At 39.3% G+C, this 20411-nt stretch overlaps 1 protein-coding gene across 4 annotated transcripts in view; it reads right to left on the reverse strand.

Moving 5' to 3' along the window:
• NEO1 (neogenin 1) overlaps positions 1-20411 on the reverse strand; it is a 232601-nt gene that overhangs the window by 145714 nt on the left and 66476 nt on the right. For all 4 annotated transcript variants that reach the window (XM_068963727.1, XM_068963728.1, XM_068963726.1 and 1 more), the window contains exons 2-4: positions 19353-19670; positions 11765-12040; positions 7998-8151 (exon numbers count right to left, since the gene is read on the reverse strand). In XM_068963727.1, coding sequence (XP_068819828.1) covers positions 7998-8151; positions 11765-12040; positions 19353-19670 — 748 coding nt within the window. The remainder of the gene's footprint in view (positions 1-7997; positions 8152-11764; positions 12041-19352; positions 19671-20411) is intronic.

Raw genomic sequence — 20411 nt, forward strand, 5'->3', positions numbered from 1 at the left:
CATCAGTCCTTCCAATGAGTATTCAGGGTTGATTTCCTTTAGGATGGACTGGTTTAATCTCCTTGTTGTCCAAGAGACTGTCAAGAGTCTTCTCCAGTCACAGATCAAAAGCATCAATTCTTCAGCATTCTGCCTTCTTTGTGGTCCAGCTCTCACATCCATACATGACTACTCTGCTACATGACTAGTAGTTGTTTACAGTGTTCTCTTATTATCCTTTCGATGTTTGCCGCGTCTGTAGTGGCAACCCCGGGTCAGTCCTAATATCGATCATCTTGTGTCGTCTCCCTTTTTTTCCAGTTCACTAACTCTTTCCTTTATCCCATTCAGTCTTTTGTTAGCCCATCTAATGAGTTGGGTTTTTTTTGTTGTAGTTGTTATTGTCTTAGTTCAAAATTTTCCATTTAGTTCCTCTTTAAATCTTCTATTCCTCTGAAGAGACTATTTATCTCTTGAGATATTCTGTTTTTCTGTTTATTTCAAATGTATTCATAATTCCTTGTTGAAGCATTTTAATGATAACTGCTTTAAAAATCTTTCTTACATAATTCAAAGACCTGTAATCTCAGTTTTAGCATAAATTGTCTTTTCTCATTTGAGATTTTCCTCATTCTTGATTTGGTGAGCAATTTTCCATTGACATCTGGATATTTGGGGCATTATAAGTTTCTGGATCTTACTAAACCTTTTGCTTGCAGGTGGCTTCTTCTGACACCCAGTGGAAAGGGGAGGTGCTACCTCATGAAGTCGGGTGGAGGTGGAAGTCCAGGTTCCACTCTCAGTCTTCACTGACATCTGAGGGGGAAGGGGGACTCCGCATTATGCCTTAGCAGGACCGAGAGTCCTGGCTCCTCATTACGCCTCCACTGAGCCTGCTCTCTGGCTGGGTGCAGTAAGAGTGCCTAGTTACTGTTCCCCACGTGGCGCCCAATAACACCATGAAGAGAAAGGGTTCACCCTTACAAGGTACTGCAAGTCCTGACTCTCCACAGGCCTCCTTTGATACCACCCTAGTGGAGAAGGGAAGCGGGGAAACAGTGTCTCTGTCGCCAGGTGGGATGAAAGTCCAGGCTCCCCAGGCACCTCCACTGACACAGCAGGGGTGGGGGCCTCAAAATTGCTTGGTTGGGATGAACGTCTTGGCTCTCTACTTAGCCTCTGACACCACAGGGCAGGGAGGATGGGAGACTTCATCACAACCTGGTGAAGGCAGAGGTCGAGGCCTCCTTCTGGGCCTTTGCTGGCGTGGGAGAGGACGGGGTCACAGTTCTTTATGTGGTATTTGGCTGGAGTAGGAATGATTAGAGTAGTTGGAGTAGTTTTTATCTTGCTGCCCTTTTCTGGTCCTTTGGCTAGAGAAAACACACTTTGGTAGCACATTTTTGTTTGTGCCTAGTGGTGGTTCCAGGTTACCAGCTTCTTCAGCTCAAGCTGGGATATACAAGGTAAAAACAAAACCCAGGGAACTTAACATCATGTTGTTTCTTAGGTCTAAGGTCCCTTCCTCTCTCCACCTTTCAGAGTCTTGCATCTGTTCTATATGTAATGTCCAGAGTGGACATTTTCAGTTGTATGCAACAGGAAGAACAGGGGAAAATACGACTCAAATCTTCCCAGAAATGGAAGTCCTCCACTTGTCCTTTAAACAATCTAATTTTTCTACTATTGTCAATTGTAATCTAACATTAAGCATTTTTATAACCATAACCTGTTTCTTTTACAGCTGAGTTCTATCATTCCACTAAAACATAAGATTATTTAATTACTAAATTACATTTTGCTGTCAGTCACCGTGCACTTTAGCATTTGTATTTTCTGAATTCTCTCCCTTTCAAATGAAACTACTCAATGAATGGGATACACTTCTACCACCACCCCCACATCAATAGCTATGTTTGGTTTGGATCCAAACAAATGTGATCAAAAGATTAACCAAATATATCAATTCTTAACACATTTATAAAAGTCATGGAAATGTTTTGAAATGCTCTTAAACTAGTTCCTAAGATTAATAGTTGAGAAGGATGTCTAATAATTTGTTTGGTTTTTCTTTTTCACTAGAGCCAGCCCAGTTACTATCTAGATTTCTAGCCACATTTTTCTTTCAATTTCTAAATTTCAAATTTAAGGTCTACATAATTTATTAACTAAGGTCCATCCACACATCTCATAAGACTCTGGCAGAAACAAGGATATTTTGAATAATCACTTGTATCTAACCTGAAGCACGGTAGTGTTCCGTTCACCTACTTACATTTCCTATACTACATTCAGATATTCAACCAAAATACATTGGTCACACTCTTCCTACCCAATTACATGCCAAGTACTGTGCCTGCGTCTGGAAACACCAGTGTGAAGAACACCAACACTGTCTTGCTCTTCTATTCTTCTGAAGCTTCCTGAGACAGTGGTACGGCAAAGCAATGCTTCTCAGACTCTTCCACCACATAACTGAAGTGTTGAGATGCCTACAGAACTCAAGATGGGAGAGTCTACTCAATCTTCTCTCTCCTTCTTATCCTTAAAATTCAAAGTAATGTAACTAGGTAATTACTAAATTTGTCTTAATTTCTTCAAAGCACTTATTATAAACTGAAATTTTATGTTCATATAATTATTGCCTGACTCTTGTCCACTAGAATATGATCTCCCGAAGAGCAAAAAATCTATGTGGTTCACTACTCTATTTCCTGTACCTAGAATAGGGCCTAACATAAAGAGCATTTAATAAATATTTGTTGAATAATTATTGAATAAACAAATGAGAATCATGGAAATTCTCACTTTTATTTCTTATATAAGAAATCAAACTCTTATTATTTGTCTTCAGAATGTACTTCTACCGAGATAAAATATAAAAGCTTTAAAATAACCTATCTCAGCTCTCCTATTCCTGATACTTTGTTCTAACATGTAGCCAATCAAAATTTCTACTCTAAGAGCTTAAAATTTATATAGTCTATCTTAAGCTTCCTCATTTTTCAGTTAGTGTAGGTTTAAAAAAATTCCCTTAAAGTCTTAGGAATTCTTTTAATCATATTTAGCTGGAAAACAGAGTGGGGGAAAAGGGAGTAAAGTACAGGCAGAAGTTGGTGACTGGACATGTGTTCAGTAAGAAATCAGGTGACACTGAAGATGGTACTATCAGTCTGGCTAATGGCACATGTGAGGAACAATCTGATTGTATTCTAGCATCCCCACTGATCAGTAAACGTTGATCACCAAGCTGACCAGACAGATACTCCTTTCCATATCTTGTTTACTGAACTACACAAATTAAAATTACCTGCTTACGCTGAATTAGCCAACTGGGAAGCTCTACACTTGCTCTATCCAAACAACAGCCACCAGCCACATGGGGCTACTCACACTTGAAATGTGGCTAGACTGACTGAGGGAACGTAAATGTAGGATCTGAAGCAGAACTAAACACAAACTTTAGTGTTCTGGCAGAACTAAATTTCACTTTAACCAGTACATTGTATAAATTATTGTATTTAGCAGTGCCATGTGTTCCAGAAAATTTTTAATTATATATGTGGCTTTCATCATGTCCCCATTGGACAGCACTGCTCTGGGAAAATGGTCCTCAACTGGGCATAATTTTGTCTCCTGACAGACATCTGGCAATGTCTAGAAACATTCTTGGCTGTCACAACTTGGGAGCGCTACGGCATCTCATGGGCAGAGGCCAGGGCTGTTACTGTACATTCTACAATGCACAAGATGACTTTGCTATGGAAATAAATCATACAGAACCACCACCACCTCCATCATCACCACCCAGTTCTCTTACCAGAATACAACTGAGAAAAAAACCCATTACCTAAGGAAGTAAATGGCCCTTCATGGATCACAGCCTTGTTGGGGTGAAGGGGCTTGCATAACTCGATGAAGCTATGAGCCACGCCATGCAGAGCCACACAAGAAGGACAGGTCATGTTGAAGAGTTCTGACAAAACATGGTCCACTGGAGGAGGGAATGACAAACCACTCCAGTATTCCAGCCACAAGAAGCCCAGGAACAAGATGATAAGGAACCCCATGAACAGTATGAAAAGGCAGTATGACATGACACCAGAAGACAAGCCCCTAGGTCAGAAGGCCTCCAGTATGCTACTGGGGAAGAGCCAAGGGCAATTACTAATAGCTTGGATGTGTTTGGTGGTGAAAGTAAAGTACGATACTGTAAGGAACAATATTACATAGGAATTTGGAACGTTAGGTCCATAAATCTAGGCAAACTGGACATGGTCAAGGAGGACATGTTAAGAGTGAGAGGGAGAGGGAGAGGGTGGGATGATTTGGGAGAATGGCATTCTATCATGTATACTATCATGTAAGAATTGAATCGCCAGTCTATGTCTGACACAGGATACAGCATGCTTGGGGCTGGTGCATGGGGATGACCCACAGAGATGTTATGGGGAGGGAGGTGGGAGGGGGTTTCATGTTTGGGAACACATGTAAGAATTAAAGATTTTAAAATTAAATTAAAAAAAAATAAATAAAGCTGAAACTCCAAAAAAAAAAAAAAAAAAAGAGTGAACATCAACATCTTAGAAATCAGTGAACTAACATGGACAGGAATGTGTGAACTTAATTCAGAAGACTATTATATCTACTACTCTGGGCAAGAGTTCCTTAGAAGAAATGGAGTGGCTCTCATAGCCAACAAAACAGTCCAAAATGCAGTGTGTGCATGGGAATTCACTTCAGTTGTGTCCAACTCTTTGTGACACTATGAACCAGAATCCACCAGGCTCCTTTGTCCATGGGATTCTCCAGGCAAGAATACTAGAGTGGGTTGCCGTTTCCTTCTCCAAGGGATCTTCCTGACTCAGGGATAGAACCTGTGTCTCTTATGTCTCCTGCATTGGCAGATGGTTTCTTTACCACTAGCACCACCTGGGACTTGCCTGAAATCTCAAAAATGATAGAATGATCTCAGCTCATTTCCAACAGAAATCATTCAATATCACAGTAATCAAAGCCTATGCCCCAACCACTAATGCTGAGGAAGCTGAAACTGACCAGTTCTGTGAAGATCTACTAGATCTAAGGCCTTCTAGAACTAACACCAAAAGAGATGTCCTTTTCATCATAGGGGATTGGAATGCAGAAGTAGGAAGTCAAGAGATACACAGAGAAATAGGCATGTTTGGTCTTGGAGTACAAAATGAAGCAGAGCAAAGGCTAACAGAGTTGTGTTAAGAGAACACACTGGTCATGGCAAACATCCTCATCCAACAACACAACAGACGACTCTACACATGGATATCACCAAATAGTCAGTACTGAAATTCAGACTGATTATATTCTTTGCAGCCGAAGATGGAGAAGCTCTATACAGCCAGCAAACAGAAGACCGGACTGACTGTGGCTCAACTCATGAGCTCCTTATTGCAAAATTCAGACTTAAATTGAAGAAGGTTGGGAAAACCACTAGGCCATTCAGGTATGACCTAAATCAACTCTCTTATGATTATACAGCAGAGGTGAAGAATAGATTCGAGGGATTAGATCCAGTAGACAGAGTGCCAGAAGAACTATGGATGGAAGGTTGTAACACTGTACAGGAGGCAGTGACCAAAACTATCCCAAAGGGGGAAAAAATGCAAGAAGGCAAAGTGGCTGTCTGAGGAGATTTTACAAATAGCTGAGAAAATAAAAGAGGTGAAAGGCAAGGAAAAAAGAAAAGATGTATCCAACTGCATGCAGAGTTCCAGAGAATAGTAAGTAGAGATAAGGCCTTCTTCAATGAACTATACACAGAAATAGAGGAAAACAACAGAATGAGAAAGACTAGAGATCTCTGCAAGAAAAGTGGAGATATCAAGGGACTATTTCATGCAACAATATGCAAAGGACAGAAATGGTAAGGATCTAACAAAAGCAGAAGAGATTAAGAAGAAATGGCAAGAACACACAGAAGAACTGTACAAAAAAGATCTTAATGACTTGACTAAACATGATGGTGTGGCCACTCACCTGGAGCCAGACATTGTGGAATGTGAAGTCAAGTGGGCCTTAGGAAGCACTAGTATGAACACAGTTAGTGGAAGTGATGGAATTCCAGCTGAGCTATCGAAAATCTAAAGTACTACACTCAGTAGATCAGCAAATTTGGAAAACTCAGCAGTGGCCACAGGACTTTGGGGTTTCTTCACTGCAATCCCAAAGAAAGGCCATGCCAAAGAATGTTCAAACTACCATACAATTGTGCTTATTTCACATCCTAGCAAGGTTATGCTCTAAATCCTTCAATCTAGGCTTCAGCAATACATGAACTGAGAAATTCCAGATATACAACCTGGATTTAGAAAAGGCAGAGAAACCAGAGGATCAAATTGGCAACATTCGTTGGATCACAGAGAAAGCAAGGGAATTCCAGAAAAACATCTACTTCTGTTTCACTGACTATGCTAAAGCCTTTGACTGTGTGGACCACAAGAAACTGTGGAAAATTCTTAAAGAGACGGGAATATCACCATACCTGTCTTCAGAGAAACCTGTATGCAGGTCAAGAAGCAATAGTTAGAACTGGACATGGAACAATGAACTGGTTGAAAATTGAGAAAAGAGTATGTTAAGGTTGCATATTGTCAACCTCCTTATGCAACTTCTCTGCTGAGTACATCATGCAAAATGGTGGGCTGGATGAATCACAAGCTGGCATCAAGACTGCCAGGAGAAATATCAACAACCTCAGATATGCAGATGATACCACCTAATGGGAGAAAGTGAAGAGGAACTAAAGAGCGTCTTGAAAAAGGTGAGAGAGGAGAGTGAAAAAGCTGGCCTGAAACTCAACATTCAGAAAACTAAGACCATGGCATCAGGTCTCATTACTTCATGGCAAATAGAAGGGGAAAAAGTAGAAGTAGTGACAGATTTTATTTCCTTGGGCTCCAAAATCACTGCTGATGGTGACTGTAGCCATGAAATTAGAAGACACTTGCTTCCTGGAAAACATTTATCTATGACAACCCTAGATAGCATATTAAAAAGCAGAGACGTCACTTTGCTGATGAAGGTCCGTATAGTCAAAAATTATGGTTTTTCTAGTAGTCATGTACGAATGTGAGAGCTGGACCATAAAGAAGGCAGAGAGTTGAAGAATTGATGCTTTTGAATTGTGGTGCAGAAGAAGCTTCTTGAGAGTTCTTTGGACAGCAAGGAGATCAAAACACTCAATGCTAAAGGATATCAACCCTGAATGTTCACTGGAAGGACTGATGATGAAGCTCTAATACTCTGGCCACATGATGTGAAGAGCCGACTTACTGGAAAAAAACACCCTGATGCTGGGAAAGACTGAAGAAAAAAGGAGACGGGGGCAGGAGAGGATGAGAGGGCCAGATAGCATCACCAACTCAATGGACAACAATCTAAGCAAACTCCAGGAGATAGTGAAGAACAGGGGAGCCTGGCATGCTGCAGTTCATGGGGTTGCAGAGTCGGACATGACTTAGCAACTGAACAACAGCAACAAAAGGAAGTAATGACCGTTGTTTGGGAGGGAAAATAGGGTGGTCGATGTCAACAGAAAAGGCTTACGTGTAAGATGAAAAATCTGAGGTCATAGAAGGAAGCTGGTACGATTCTAAAAGTCAAAAACAAAAAAATGAGGAATACATTTTCTTTTACTGTGTAAAGGAAAAAACTATCATGACAAAATGTATATGAGAGTAAGTTAGACATCTCAGGTAGTTAGCATTAGAAACTTGGAACAAGTTAAGGGAGGAAATCCTAGGGCCTTAAGCTAAGAAGAACCAATGGAAAAATTATCCCTTAATATCTTAAAAGCATTCTTTAAACAACCTAATCATATACAGCATATAAACATATTTCAAGAATGATAAATAAGCATCATGATGTGTTTAAATAAAAATAAAAGAGATAACCTTTTTAAAATTAATCAGTAGTCTCAAATAAGATTAGACGAAGTCACAAGCCAAGGCTGAAAAAGGCTTTTAGGCAGACAGTGTTACCTTTCTGTGTCAACTGTCTCCTCATTTTTCATCCATCTAATGGCTGGAGTAGGAAGTCCTGAAGCAACACATGGCAACACTGCACTCTGACCAATGACTCTGACTAAGGAAGAAGGCTGTTTCAAAAACACCAAGCTTGATGTGGCACCAGGATCTGAGAAAAAAAAAATTAAAACAAAAGAAAATGGTTAAGAGTCTGTGTGGCTTTATACAACGAAATAGTTTAAGCAAAAATGACAGGAAAATTCCATTTAAATTAGCAAGCATTTCTTAATAATTCCCGTGTACAAAACTTTGTCTGAGGCTCTCTGGGAGACTTAAACATGTTTAAGTGATAGCTCTTGCTTTCAGTGTCCTTACTGGTCACCTGAGTGAGATCTGACTTGACCTCCCTTCATTTTAAAAGATAACATAAGGAAAATACTTCATAAGTGGTACAAATAGGAAAAAGACTGAGCAAGCTCAGGACCTTAGCATCCTCATTACTCACAGAGATATCATAAGAGGTTTCCTTTCTTTTCCTTCCCTATACCTGTGTGCTACTTCTAAAAATCTTTGAGCTTCTTCTATTTAATTTGCTTATTGAGATAGTTACTCCTTTAATTTTTACAATGGTGCAACTATCAAGCTACCACTGTATGTGTGTTCACACTTTACAGAATCACCCTCTTCTAGGCATATGAAAAGATCACACTCCTGGGGTAGAAGATAGAGTTATCTATTAGATGGGGGTGATATTTCTAGTTTGTTTTTTTTAATTGGAAGATAATGGTTTCATAATATTGTGTTGGTGTTTGCCACACATTAACATGAATAAGCCATAGGTATACACATGTCCCCAGCCTCTTGAATCTTCCTCCCAACTCCCACCCTTCTAGGTATCATAGAGCACCAGCCTAAGCTCCCAGCATCAGAAAGCAATTTCCCACTGGCTATCTGTTTTACATATGGTAACGTATATGTCTCCATGCTACTGTCTGAATTCATCCCACTCTCTCCTTCCCCTACTGTGTCTGGAAGTCTGTTCTCTATGTCTGCGTCTCCACTGCTGCCCTGAAAACAGGTTCATCAGTACCATCTTTCTACTGTTAAGTTTTGAGAAGAAAGACTGTTCTTAGGCAGAGATGAGATTCTTTGCTCCAAACTCTTAGGAAAACATGTTCTATAACCATTGCGACAACCACCAGAGCTGGCTTTAAACTTGTGTAACTAATCAATGACAGTTCTGTAGTCATGATAACAAATACTGTATAATAGTTCAGCACAACTCTCTTCAGTGAACATGCTTTGAAAGCCAACCAATGAGTTTATCCAATGCCTCTAAAAGTTATTAGCCATTCAGTGGTGGAATCCCTTGCTTCTAAGGCTGACATTGTTCTCATCTCTGTAACCAATGATAAAACATGTTTCTGTTACTGACATCAACCCACCCCAGTCTCCTAACCAACACACTAAGAACAATGTCTTTCAAAAAATTTTACAGGAGAATGTTGGTTTAGTCACTAAGTCATGTCTGACTCTTGTGGCCCCATGGACTGTAGCCTGCCAGGCTCCTCTGCCTATGGGATCCTCCAGGCAAGAATATTGGAGCTGGTTGCCATTTCCTTCTCCACAGGATCTTCCCGACCCAGTCTCCTAACCAAGAACAATGTCTTTCAAAAAATTTCATAGGATATTAGCAGTCTGCATTATTCAAGATGACTATGCTTTACAATCATAGTTCTCCCTTAGGTAAACAAAACAATCTGTATTTTTCGTTTCAGGTATTTCATGGTGGTTCATCTTTTGACACCAAGAATCTTACTTATTTACCTCAACCTGGTCTGGAGGATTTGTGATACAGATTCAGAGAAAAAAATATCACCTCTGCCATGAAATAAGACCTCTTCTATATAAAAGCAAGTCAGAAAGTAGGTTGGAAGACATTGCTATAGAGCAATAGTTCTTTCTTTTCCTACCTTGAACTAGGACTTCCCTGGTGACTCAGACAGTAAAGCATCTGCTTATAATGCGGGAGACCAGGATTCAATCCCTGGGTCGGGAAGATCCTCTAGAGAAGGAAATGGCAACACATTCCAGTACTCTTGCCTGGAAAATCCCATGGACGGAGGAGCCTGGTAGGCTACATATAGTCCATAGGGTCGCAAAGAGTCGGACACGACTGAGCGACTTCACTTTCAGTTTCAAATTTTTATTGAAACAAACAAATCTGTATATTTATTGGCTTCTGTGTACCAATTACCATTCTCGGCAGCAGACAAAATTCCCTGCCCTAGTTGAGCTTACATACTAATAAGGGGAGAGAGACAACAAATAAAAGATATAGTGTGTCAGATGGTGATATATTCTCAAGTGAAATGCAGGGGGAGAAAGCACTGGGGCAGAAATGGAAGACTGTTGTCTTAAACAGTGGTCAAGGAAGGCTTCACTGATAAATGGTATCTGAGCAGAGAGGTAAGACAGAGAGTCAAGCAGAGCTATCTGAAGGAAGAGGATCCAGGCAGAGAAAATGGTAAGCAGAAAGACCCCAAAGCAAGAGCATGTTTGCAGTTGTCTAAAAACATCAGGTGGCAACAGTCACACAGTGAGGCAGAGATGGGGATGAGATGTAAGAAGAGAGATGGGGAGGGAAGTGGCATTAGGATTATACAAAACCTTATAGTCCAAGGGCTTTTAACATTTATTCTGAGATGGGAAACTATTAAGAGGCTTTGAGCAAACATGTGACATGATCTAATAAACATCTTAAAAGAGAACTCTGGGTGCTGAGCTGAAAATACACTGAGGAACAATAAGGACAAGAATGACGATGACAAAGAAAGAAACTGCATTTAAAAAAAAAAAATCGGTTCAAGGGCCATCAGGAATACTCTCAAGAGTGGTTGCTCATAATGTTGGCCTCCCTTTGCAAGCCAATCCATGGGCTAAAAAAAAGTGTATACAATCATTATATATATATAAACTGCCCAAACAAGGTAGGAATGGTCCAATTATATTCATACACTAGATCTGAAATATAAGAAATATGAAATACAGCAGTTAGAACAGAAGGTAAAAGGTCATGAAACACCAAGAAGTTACAGGGACTATGATGAGCCACAAGTGAGAGGACGTCATGAGAAAACAGAAGTTACACATTTGAGAAAAGACACACAAAACAGATTATGAGGAAAGCCTGTAAGGGCAGCAAGGATGAGAACCCAGAAAAAGGAAAGACAGAGAGAAGAGCTAGGCTGACATAAAATGAGGGAGCATTATGAAGACCTCTGACTCACCAGTATCTCTAGAGCTGCTACATTAACAGTTACTATTCTGCCCATCCCTTATATGAACTAGCCTTAGTAAGTCTGTGATTCTTATAACTAAAAAGACTTAACTTCACAAGGAGGTATGAGAACTGTAAAAAGTATATTACTGGAGGAGACAGAAAAGAAAAAGGTAGACAAGAGGTTTGACAAAAGACAGAAAGAAAAAGACAGAGGTTTGACAAAAGACACAGAACTAATGTTCGTTTTCCAAGAAGAATGCCATAGATACTGACTGTACTTTACTGCTTCGTAAATATTTACTGACCAATCTATTCACTAGAGACGATCTTTCTGCTATGTTTTCTTCTTCTCTCTCCCTGAAAGAAACTGAAATTCTTTACGCTGGCATTAATATATCATACCACAACTGTAACCGTGTTTATTTAAAAAAAATTCTAACAGGACAATTTTTACCCATTAACAAATATAAAACCATCAATCCTGATAATGAATTAATACCTGGAAGAACTTTTAATTCAGCTTCCTCACTATACTTTGGTGGCCCACCACTTTCAACCATGCATCGATAGAGTCCCCCATCTCCTTCAGTTGCGTTGCTGATAACTAGCATTCCACTTGGAAGTTTGATTACTCTATCATCCAGAAGAAGAGGCTGTTTGTTCTGTTCCCACCTCACAAATGGGACCAAATCTGCATTAACTTCACAATTCAGAACTGCACTGTTCCCAGTGTAAACTGAAGAAGGCTCTGGTTGGCTGGCAAATCTTGGAAGACCTAGACAATAAAGAAAAAGAAAAAAATAAAATGTAGTTAAATATTACTTTAGTCACGGAACTAGGAGCAAGTTAGCCTGTTTGGCCACAAGTATAGCGGAACCAGGTTTAAAAAGAAGGTCCGTGGGTCAGGAAATTGGCTACATACAGGGATACAGATCAAGTAAATAATGTACTAGGAATAACTGGAGTCAGATTCCTCATAGTTGAGGAAACAAGATACAAATATATATATACATTTCACCTATAGTTATTACAAATATGTACACACACACACACACATATATCCTAGCTCTGTCCAGAAAGAGCCCAGAATCAATCTTACTCCAGTAACAATGAATACATATGGTGACCTGATCATGATTTCTAAAATACTATTCTCTACCTCAAGGAACTAATGCTTCTTGGATAAATGGCTGATTCCAGGACTATTCTAGGAAATAGCAGTCTGGAACATCTTGTGACAGAAAGTAAGCAAGTACCCAAAGACTAAAATGGACATAGCCGAAGGACACAGAAGTCAGATCAAAAGGAGTTCCCTCTGGCTAACTCTGGGATAATGATAATTAATGCAGCAAAGAAGGAAGAATGGATGCTAAAACTAGCAAGTGAAAGTTGGATGAGGACTAGGGATGTTTATAGAGTATCAAATTATATCTTTTCCAAATACTTAAAAGTACAAAATATTTATTAACTTTAGAGTAGAGAGACATAGCACAGACAATCTTAACCAAGTAATAAAAGTTAACACTACCAGTAACGAAACAAAACACCACATGCTTTCTGATACGATGCACTAAAAATACAGCATCACTTCTGTGACATTCCTCCCCAAAATGCAAAACCTGAATCCATTCATGGAGGAAAACTAGAAAATCCAAAATAAGACAAGGATGAACTGAATAATGGTTTGAGATGGTAAAAATCTAAAGAGAGAATGACTAACGACTAAACTTGCAATCCAGGACTGGAAAGGAAGAGGGATGATGGGGCAGAGTTTTTACTTTTGTTTTTTCTGCTATTAAGAACATTACTGAGATAACCAGTGAAATCTGAACTGTACCTATCAATTAAATGATAGTATTTTTTATTAAGGTTATTTTCCTAATATTGATGGATGTTTACTAAGGTTCTTGTTTTTAGGAAATATAAACAAAAGAATTCAGGTTGGTGACATTTGCAAATCACTCTGAACGAGTCAGAAAAAAAATTATGTGGGTATGCACATATTAGCGGAGAAGGCAACAGCACCCCACTCCAGTACTCTTGCCTGGAAAATCCCATGGTCGGAGGAGCCTGGTGGGCAGCAGTCCATGGGGTTGCTAAGAGTCAAACACGACTGAGCGACTTCACTTTCACTTTTCACTTTCATGCATTGGAGGAGATGGCAACCCACTGCAGTGTTCTTGCCTGGAGAATCCCAGGGATGGGAGAGCCTGGTGGGCTGCCGTCTATGGGGTCGCACAGAGTCGGACACGACTGACGTGACTTAGCAGCAGCAGCACATATTAGATGATAAGGCAAATGTGGTAAAATGTTAACAATCGGGTAATAAGAGTGAAGAATACATGAGATTTCTTGGTTTCACTCTTGCAACAATTCCAAAAATTAGTAATTATTTCAAAATAAAATATTAACCAAAAAAATAGTCATAAATCCTCTGTAGATGCCACAGAATGTAATGGTTAGGAACAGATATAGAGAACAAATTAGTGGTTATAGGAGGCAAGTATGGGGGTGACACAAGGGAGGAGGAGTTACAAACTACTGAGTGTAAGACAGGCTCAAGGATGTACTGCACAACACGGGAGTACAGACAATAATTTTTATAAAAACTGTAAATGGAAGTGAAAGTGCAAGGCACTCAGTTGGGTCTGACTCTTTGCAATTCCATGGACTCTACAGTCCATAGAATTCTCCAGGCCAGAATACCAGAGTGGGTAGCCTTTCCCTTCTCCAGGGGATCTTCCCAACCCAGGGATCGAACCCAGCATTGCAGGTGGACTCTTTAACAGCTGAGCCACAAGGGAAGCCCAAGAATACCGGAGTGGGTAGCCTATCCCTTCTCCAGCAGATCTTCCTGACGCAGGAATTGAACCAGGATCTCCTGCATTGCAGGTGGGTTCTTTACCAACTCAGCTTATCAGGAAAGTAACCTCTAAAAATTATATAAAAATGAGGCCAGAGCCTCTCTTGGCTTGGTCCACCTCTTCCTTAAGGTGTTCTTTCCATTCTTTCTTCAATAAACTTGTTTTTGCCAAGGGGAAAAAAAAAACTGTATTAAAAAAAAATTAAGTGACTTTAAAATGCTCAGGCTGCAACAAAATGTTTCTTTAAAGGCTAACAAATTAAAATTATGAGAAACATAATTTCAGTTTTTCCAGTTCTATGATGGTCAATTACTCCATATGGATAGAATACTCTTAAAGGTGTCTAACCCTCATACAATTTTTTATCTTTTTATTTCAAGAGGACTTTTGAAGTAAAAAATAAACAAATAATTAGCCAAATATCTACTTTTCAGAAATTGAAAACTTTGAATAATTAACAAAGATAAACACAGAAACTAATAAAACAGGAAAAAGGAATCAAATAAAACCAAGAACCAGTTCTATTTTTAAAAAGTCAAAATATTCTCCCTCCTGTGCTCTCATGAAAATGAGTAATTTTAAAAAATACAAACCCACAACAACATATGTGGAGTTGGCAGACAAGAGATTTCAAAAAGTTTCTGGATAGGGAAAACAGATGGAGAAACTCGTAACTGACATATCGAGGCAGAAAATGCTGCGGCTTCCTGTGCTCACAAGTGGGAGACCAGTTTGTCCTACTGCCTCTGGAGAACTGCAGAAGGAGAGTGGGAGTGAGATATGAGGTTGACACGATGGGATTAACAGTGTCTGTATTCAGACTACCCAGTCATCCCACCTTCGGGCACAAAATACCCACAGCTAGAGTACTGCCCAGACAGTCGAAGAAAAATTTCTGGTGTAGAGAGATGAGACAGCCCAGGGAAAATGACCTCTCACATTTAATTCTATGAGCTATCAACTTAGTAGGTTTTCAAAAGTTCCTCTTCTTTATTTGACTTGGCCAGAGTCAGTTTCTATTGCTTGCAAACAAAGAACTCTAATCAATAATCTTTTGAAATGGCAATGCAGCAGCATTCTTTTATTTTTTTTGGCAGCATCTAAAAAAAGTTTAATTGAGCTACAATTTATATACCTTAAAAGGTACCATTTAAAGTACACAATTCAATTGTTTTTAGTATATGCCCAGTTTTGCAACTATCACTATAATCTAATTTTAAAACACTTTCATCATCCCCAAAGAAACTGTATTCACTTGCAGTCATTCCCATTTCTTACACTCACCCCTTTCCCACCCACTCCATGCCCTTATTCCTCCCATCTTCAGTCCTAGAAAACCACCAATCTACCTTTTGTTTGGTTCTACGTATTTGCCTGTTCTGGACATTTCATATACATGAAGTCATATGATACGTGGTCTTCTGTGAGTGACTTATTTCACTTATCACACTGCTTTTAAGGTTTATTCATGTTACTATATACAGTGGCTGACTTTATTTTGGGGGGCTCCAAAATCACTACAGATGGTGATTGCAGCCATGAAATTAAAAGATTCTTGCTCCTTGGAAGGAAAGTTAGGACCAACCTGGACAGCATATTAAAAAGCAGAGACATTACTTTGTAAACAAAGGTCCATCTAGTCAAGGCTATGGTTTTTCCAGTGGTCATGTATGGATGTGAGAGTTGGACTATAAAGAAAGCTGAGCACAGAAGAATTGATGCTTTTGAACTGTGGTGTTGGAGAAGACTCTTGAGAGTCTGTTAGACTGCAAGGAGATCCAACCAGTCCATCCTAAAGGAGATCAGTCCTGGGTGTTCATTGAAAGGACTGATGTTGAAGCTGAAACTCCAATATTTGGCCACCTGATGTGAACAGCTGACTCATTTGAAAAGACCCTGATGCTGGGAAAGATTCAGGGCAGGAGGAGAAGGGGACAACAGAGGATGAGATGGTTAGATGACATCACTGACTCAATGGACATGGGTTTGGGTGAACTCTGGGAGTTGGTGATAGACAGGGAGGCCTGGCGTGCTGTGGTTCATGGGGTTGCAAAGAGTTGGACATGACTAAGCAACTGAACTGAACTGAAATATATATATATCAGCACTTCATTCTTCATTATTGCTGAATAATATTCCATGTATGAATATACTACATTGTAGTTATCCATTCGTCACTTGATAGACATGTAAGCTGTTTCCACTTTCTGACTATTACAAAAAATGCTGCTATGAACATTCATGTACAAACTGCTATGTGGACATATCTTTCCATGTCTCCTAATGCATAGGAGCAGAACTGCTCAGTCATATGATAATTCTATAGTTAACACTCTGAGAAACTGCCAGACACTTCAGTGCTATCTTTTTAAATGACATATACACAAAAAGTATACCCTATGATCCAGCTATTAGTAGAGTTACAAGTTCTAACAGTCTGTTCTACAGACATAAAGATTAACAACAGTTTGTTCACTATGTTACAGTATTCAACAAAAAGGGAATGTTTAGATAAAGCACAATATATACAAATACAAGGGATACTATGCAACTATTAAAAAGAATTTCTATTCATCGCTTAGCTTAGATATTATTTCCTCCTGATACCCAGACCAAAAGCATATTAAACTCTCCTATAGAATCTTGTTGGCACAAAAGAATTTTGGTTTTGTATTAAAATAACATGTTTACTTAAATATTAAGTCAAAAATGCCAGTCTAGGTTCAATGCAGGATACAGGATGCTTGGGGCTGGTGCACTGGGATGACCCAGAGAGATGGTATGGGGAGGGAGGTGGGAGGGGGGTTCAGGATTGGGATAAAATTTAAAAAAAAATGCTTCCTAAAGGATATGAAAGCTAAAAGGAGGCATGAACCAGAGGAGAAGGAGAAGAAAAGGTAGAGGATAGGATTAATAGGCAGTGAGGAAGCCATAAGCAAAGGCCAGAGGCAGAGGAGGAAAGGGAAGCGAATCCGCTAGAGCCTAAAAGTGGTGAGGGTGGTGAGGTGGTAGGGAGCAGGGACAGAAGCAGGCTGGAGTGCTAAGAGATGAAGCTGGAGAAGTGGAGGCCAGCTCATGAAAGGACTCAAGAAGCCTGTTAAAAGAGTTCAGCCATTACTTTGATGCAGTTTACATTAGAGTCACTGAAGGGTGAGAAAGAGTCCTCTGACCACAGAGTGGAGATGGGGTAAGAGAAGGGGAAAAATAAGATGCCAGGTAGTTTCTAGGCTGTGCCAAGGGATGACCAGGAGTAGCCTCAGGAAGCACCCTGTGAATCAAGTACAGAGAAATTAGGAAGCAGAATTCAGTGGATTTCGTGACTGGACGTGGGGGACAGCTGAGAGGAATGAGTCAAGGTTAAAAGCCCAGTTCAAGAACGTGAGTTATAGAGGCAGTCAGTCATAATGCTAACTTATTTATCAACAGTTGGAGAGAGCCTGGCAAAAAAAGATTTTTAAAAGAAAGAAGAAAACAAGGAACAGGCAAATTGTCAAGAGGCCTGATTCTTTTTTTTCCCCCAATCCTCAATCTGTGATTATGAAATAATTATAGTGGCTATACATCACACTCAAATTCAACTTTGAGTATTTGGCTCCAAAGAAGAAAAGAGCCGTCATACACTGATTGAATGAGCAAATATTAATACAACCTGGAGTGAGCAGGGGATGGGGGACCATGACTCTGGAATGGGAATAAAATAGGAAACTACTGTCTCAGACATACTCTTTTTTCACATGTTCACATTTCACCAAGGTGAGAATATAAGCCAAAGATAAAACAATTTTTGTACAGTGTGACCCTTTAGAAGAACTTATTTCATCTGATTCTCAAGTGTAGAAACAATGATCTGAATGTTTGTCTACTACAACTCTTTAGGAAACATAGCTTACTCTTCTTGATCTTTAACTGTTGTTACACTGTTGAACATTCTTCAAATAGGAATGCTCTAAAAGGGAGTGACCTTTTTCTCTTTATAACTTTTCTGCTCTTCATTCATACACACACACACATATATAGGCATACAAGCATGCGTGCATGCATGCTTTAGTTCAGTCGCTCAGTCATGTCCGACTCTTTGTGACCCCATGAACTGCATTACAACAGGCCTCCCTGTCCATCACCAACTCCCGGAGTCCACCCAAACCCGTGTCCATGGTGTTGGTGATGCCATCCAACCATCTCATCCTCTGTCGTCCCCTTCTCCTCCTGCCCTCAATCTTTCCCAGCATTGGGGTCTTTCCAAATGGCCACATCAAGTGGCCAAAGTATTGGAGTTTCAGCTTCAGCATCAGTCCTTCTGATGAACACCCAGGACTGATCTCCTTTAGGATGGACTGGTTGGATCTCCTTGCAGTCCAAGGGACTCTCAAGAGTCTTTTCCAACACCACAGTTCAAAAGCATCAATTCTTCTGTGCTCAGCTTTTTTTTTTGTCCAACTCTCACATCCATACATGACCACTGGAAAAACCATAGCCTTGAGCGTGCCTGCTTAGTCGTGTCTAATTGTCTGCGATCCCATGGACTACAGGACTGTAGACCACCAGGTTCTTCTGCCCATGGGATTTTACAGGCAAGAATACTGCAGTAGGTTGCTATTTCCTACTCCAGGTGATCTTCCTGACCCAGGGATCTAACCTACATCTCCTGCAATAGCAGGAGGATTCTTTACCACTGAGCCACCTGGGAATCCTATACGTGTTTATATATATATATATGTGTGTATATATATACACACACACATATATACACACACATACACACACACATACACACATATATACATCCTACAGATTTTTAAAAATCCAATTAAATATCATTTCCCTGGTTAAGGCATAAGGAACAAAGTCTCTGGCTATACTACAGGCTTTATAGAATCACACTAAATGATTATGCTGGGTAGGATAAAAGTTCGTAATCAAAGTGGCTCAACTTTCCTACACAACTTTGGTCATTTCCAGGTTAAAAAGATTAAAAAACCTGGTTCAGTACTTCTGATAACACCCTGAAACCATTAGAAAGTAAAAAAGTGCTCCAGTCTTCTCCCTACAGAATGAGCAAATCCAAGCATAATCCTATATACAGTATATGCTCAATTGATACTTGTTAAATGAGTGTATTTGCTGTAACCAATTTAATGAAAACTCTAGGATAATACCACTTTTATCAAGATTTACTCTTTATGAAAACTTGAAAATACAAGTAAATTATTCAATGAAACTTACCTGCTACTGTGAGCTTGGCTGTTCTGCTGACAATAGTTCCAAGACTCTCAACAGTGGCTACACACTGATAATAACCTTCATCAGGTTTATTGTGTTTGGAATGCACCACACTGCTGATAAACAAAGACCCATCTGGGAGAAGCTGGCGTCGATCATCTGACACTAAGTTTAAAAGAGTTCCATCTTTTTTCCATTCAATTTTTGGAGAAGGCTCAGAATATGCTGAACAGTTTAATATAACAGAAGAGCCTCTAACTGAGAGTGTATCCACTGGTTCCACCAAAAAATAAAATGGAGTGAATGTCCGAATGCTGGATCCTATAAAAATAATAAAGAAAAAGAACAAAGTTAAACAAAACTTTTCTCTATTATTTCTGTGAGAAAATATAACATGTCCAAAAATTATTTTTAAGTGGCTTCTCCTTTAGGTATGATACAAAAATACAGTCATTTTACTATGAATATCCAATAAATTCATATCCATATCTAATAAATAAAACCTATTTTTTATTAGGAAATCAAAACTTGACCCATTTAGGAAAAAGACCCTGCTATGGGAAATAATCCAGCCTTGCTAGATGATATGAATATCTAGTAGACGTTTTATTATAAACCCTATAATGAGATCTAGAAATATTTAAAATTCTAGTATTCAAAAAGTGAAATTTTCTACAGAATGAAAAAGAGGCAGAAAATTGAAATGATTCTTTGGTAATAAGGTATTTCTTCTATGTTTACTGGCTGTATTTCTTTCATAAATTCACTATACAGACACTGTCTCAATTTTTCTAATGGATTATTCATCCTATTGACTAAAACCAATCTTTGGACATAGATAACCGTGTTTTATAAATGTTCTTTTTTCTACTTTGATTTTTAGTTAATACATTTTAACTACCTAAAAGTAAGCCGGTTGTGTTTTAAAAGGTTTTCTTTGTCCTAAGATTATTTTAAAAAATTTAGCTTTGTTTTGTGCTACTACTTTTGTGGTTTCATTGTTTCTTTAAGCAGAAATAAAGCTGCTTTCATCTCCATATACATAGTGTGCCTAGAAGGGGA

The sequence above is a fragment of the Capricornis sumatraensis genome, chromosome 2 (genome assembly GCF_032405125.1).
Source record: "Capricornis sumatraensis isolate serow.1 chromosome 2, serow.2, whole genome shotgun sequence".
NCBI lineage: Eukaryota > Metazoa > Chordata > Mammalia > Artiodactyla > Bovidae > Capricornis > Capricornis sumatraensis.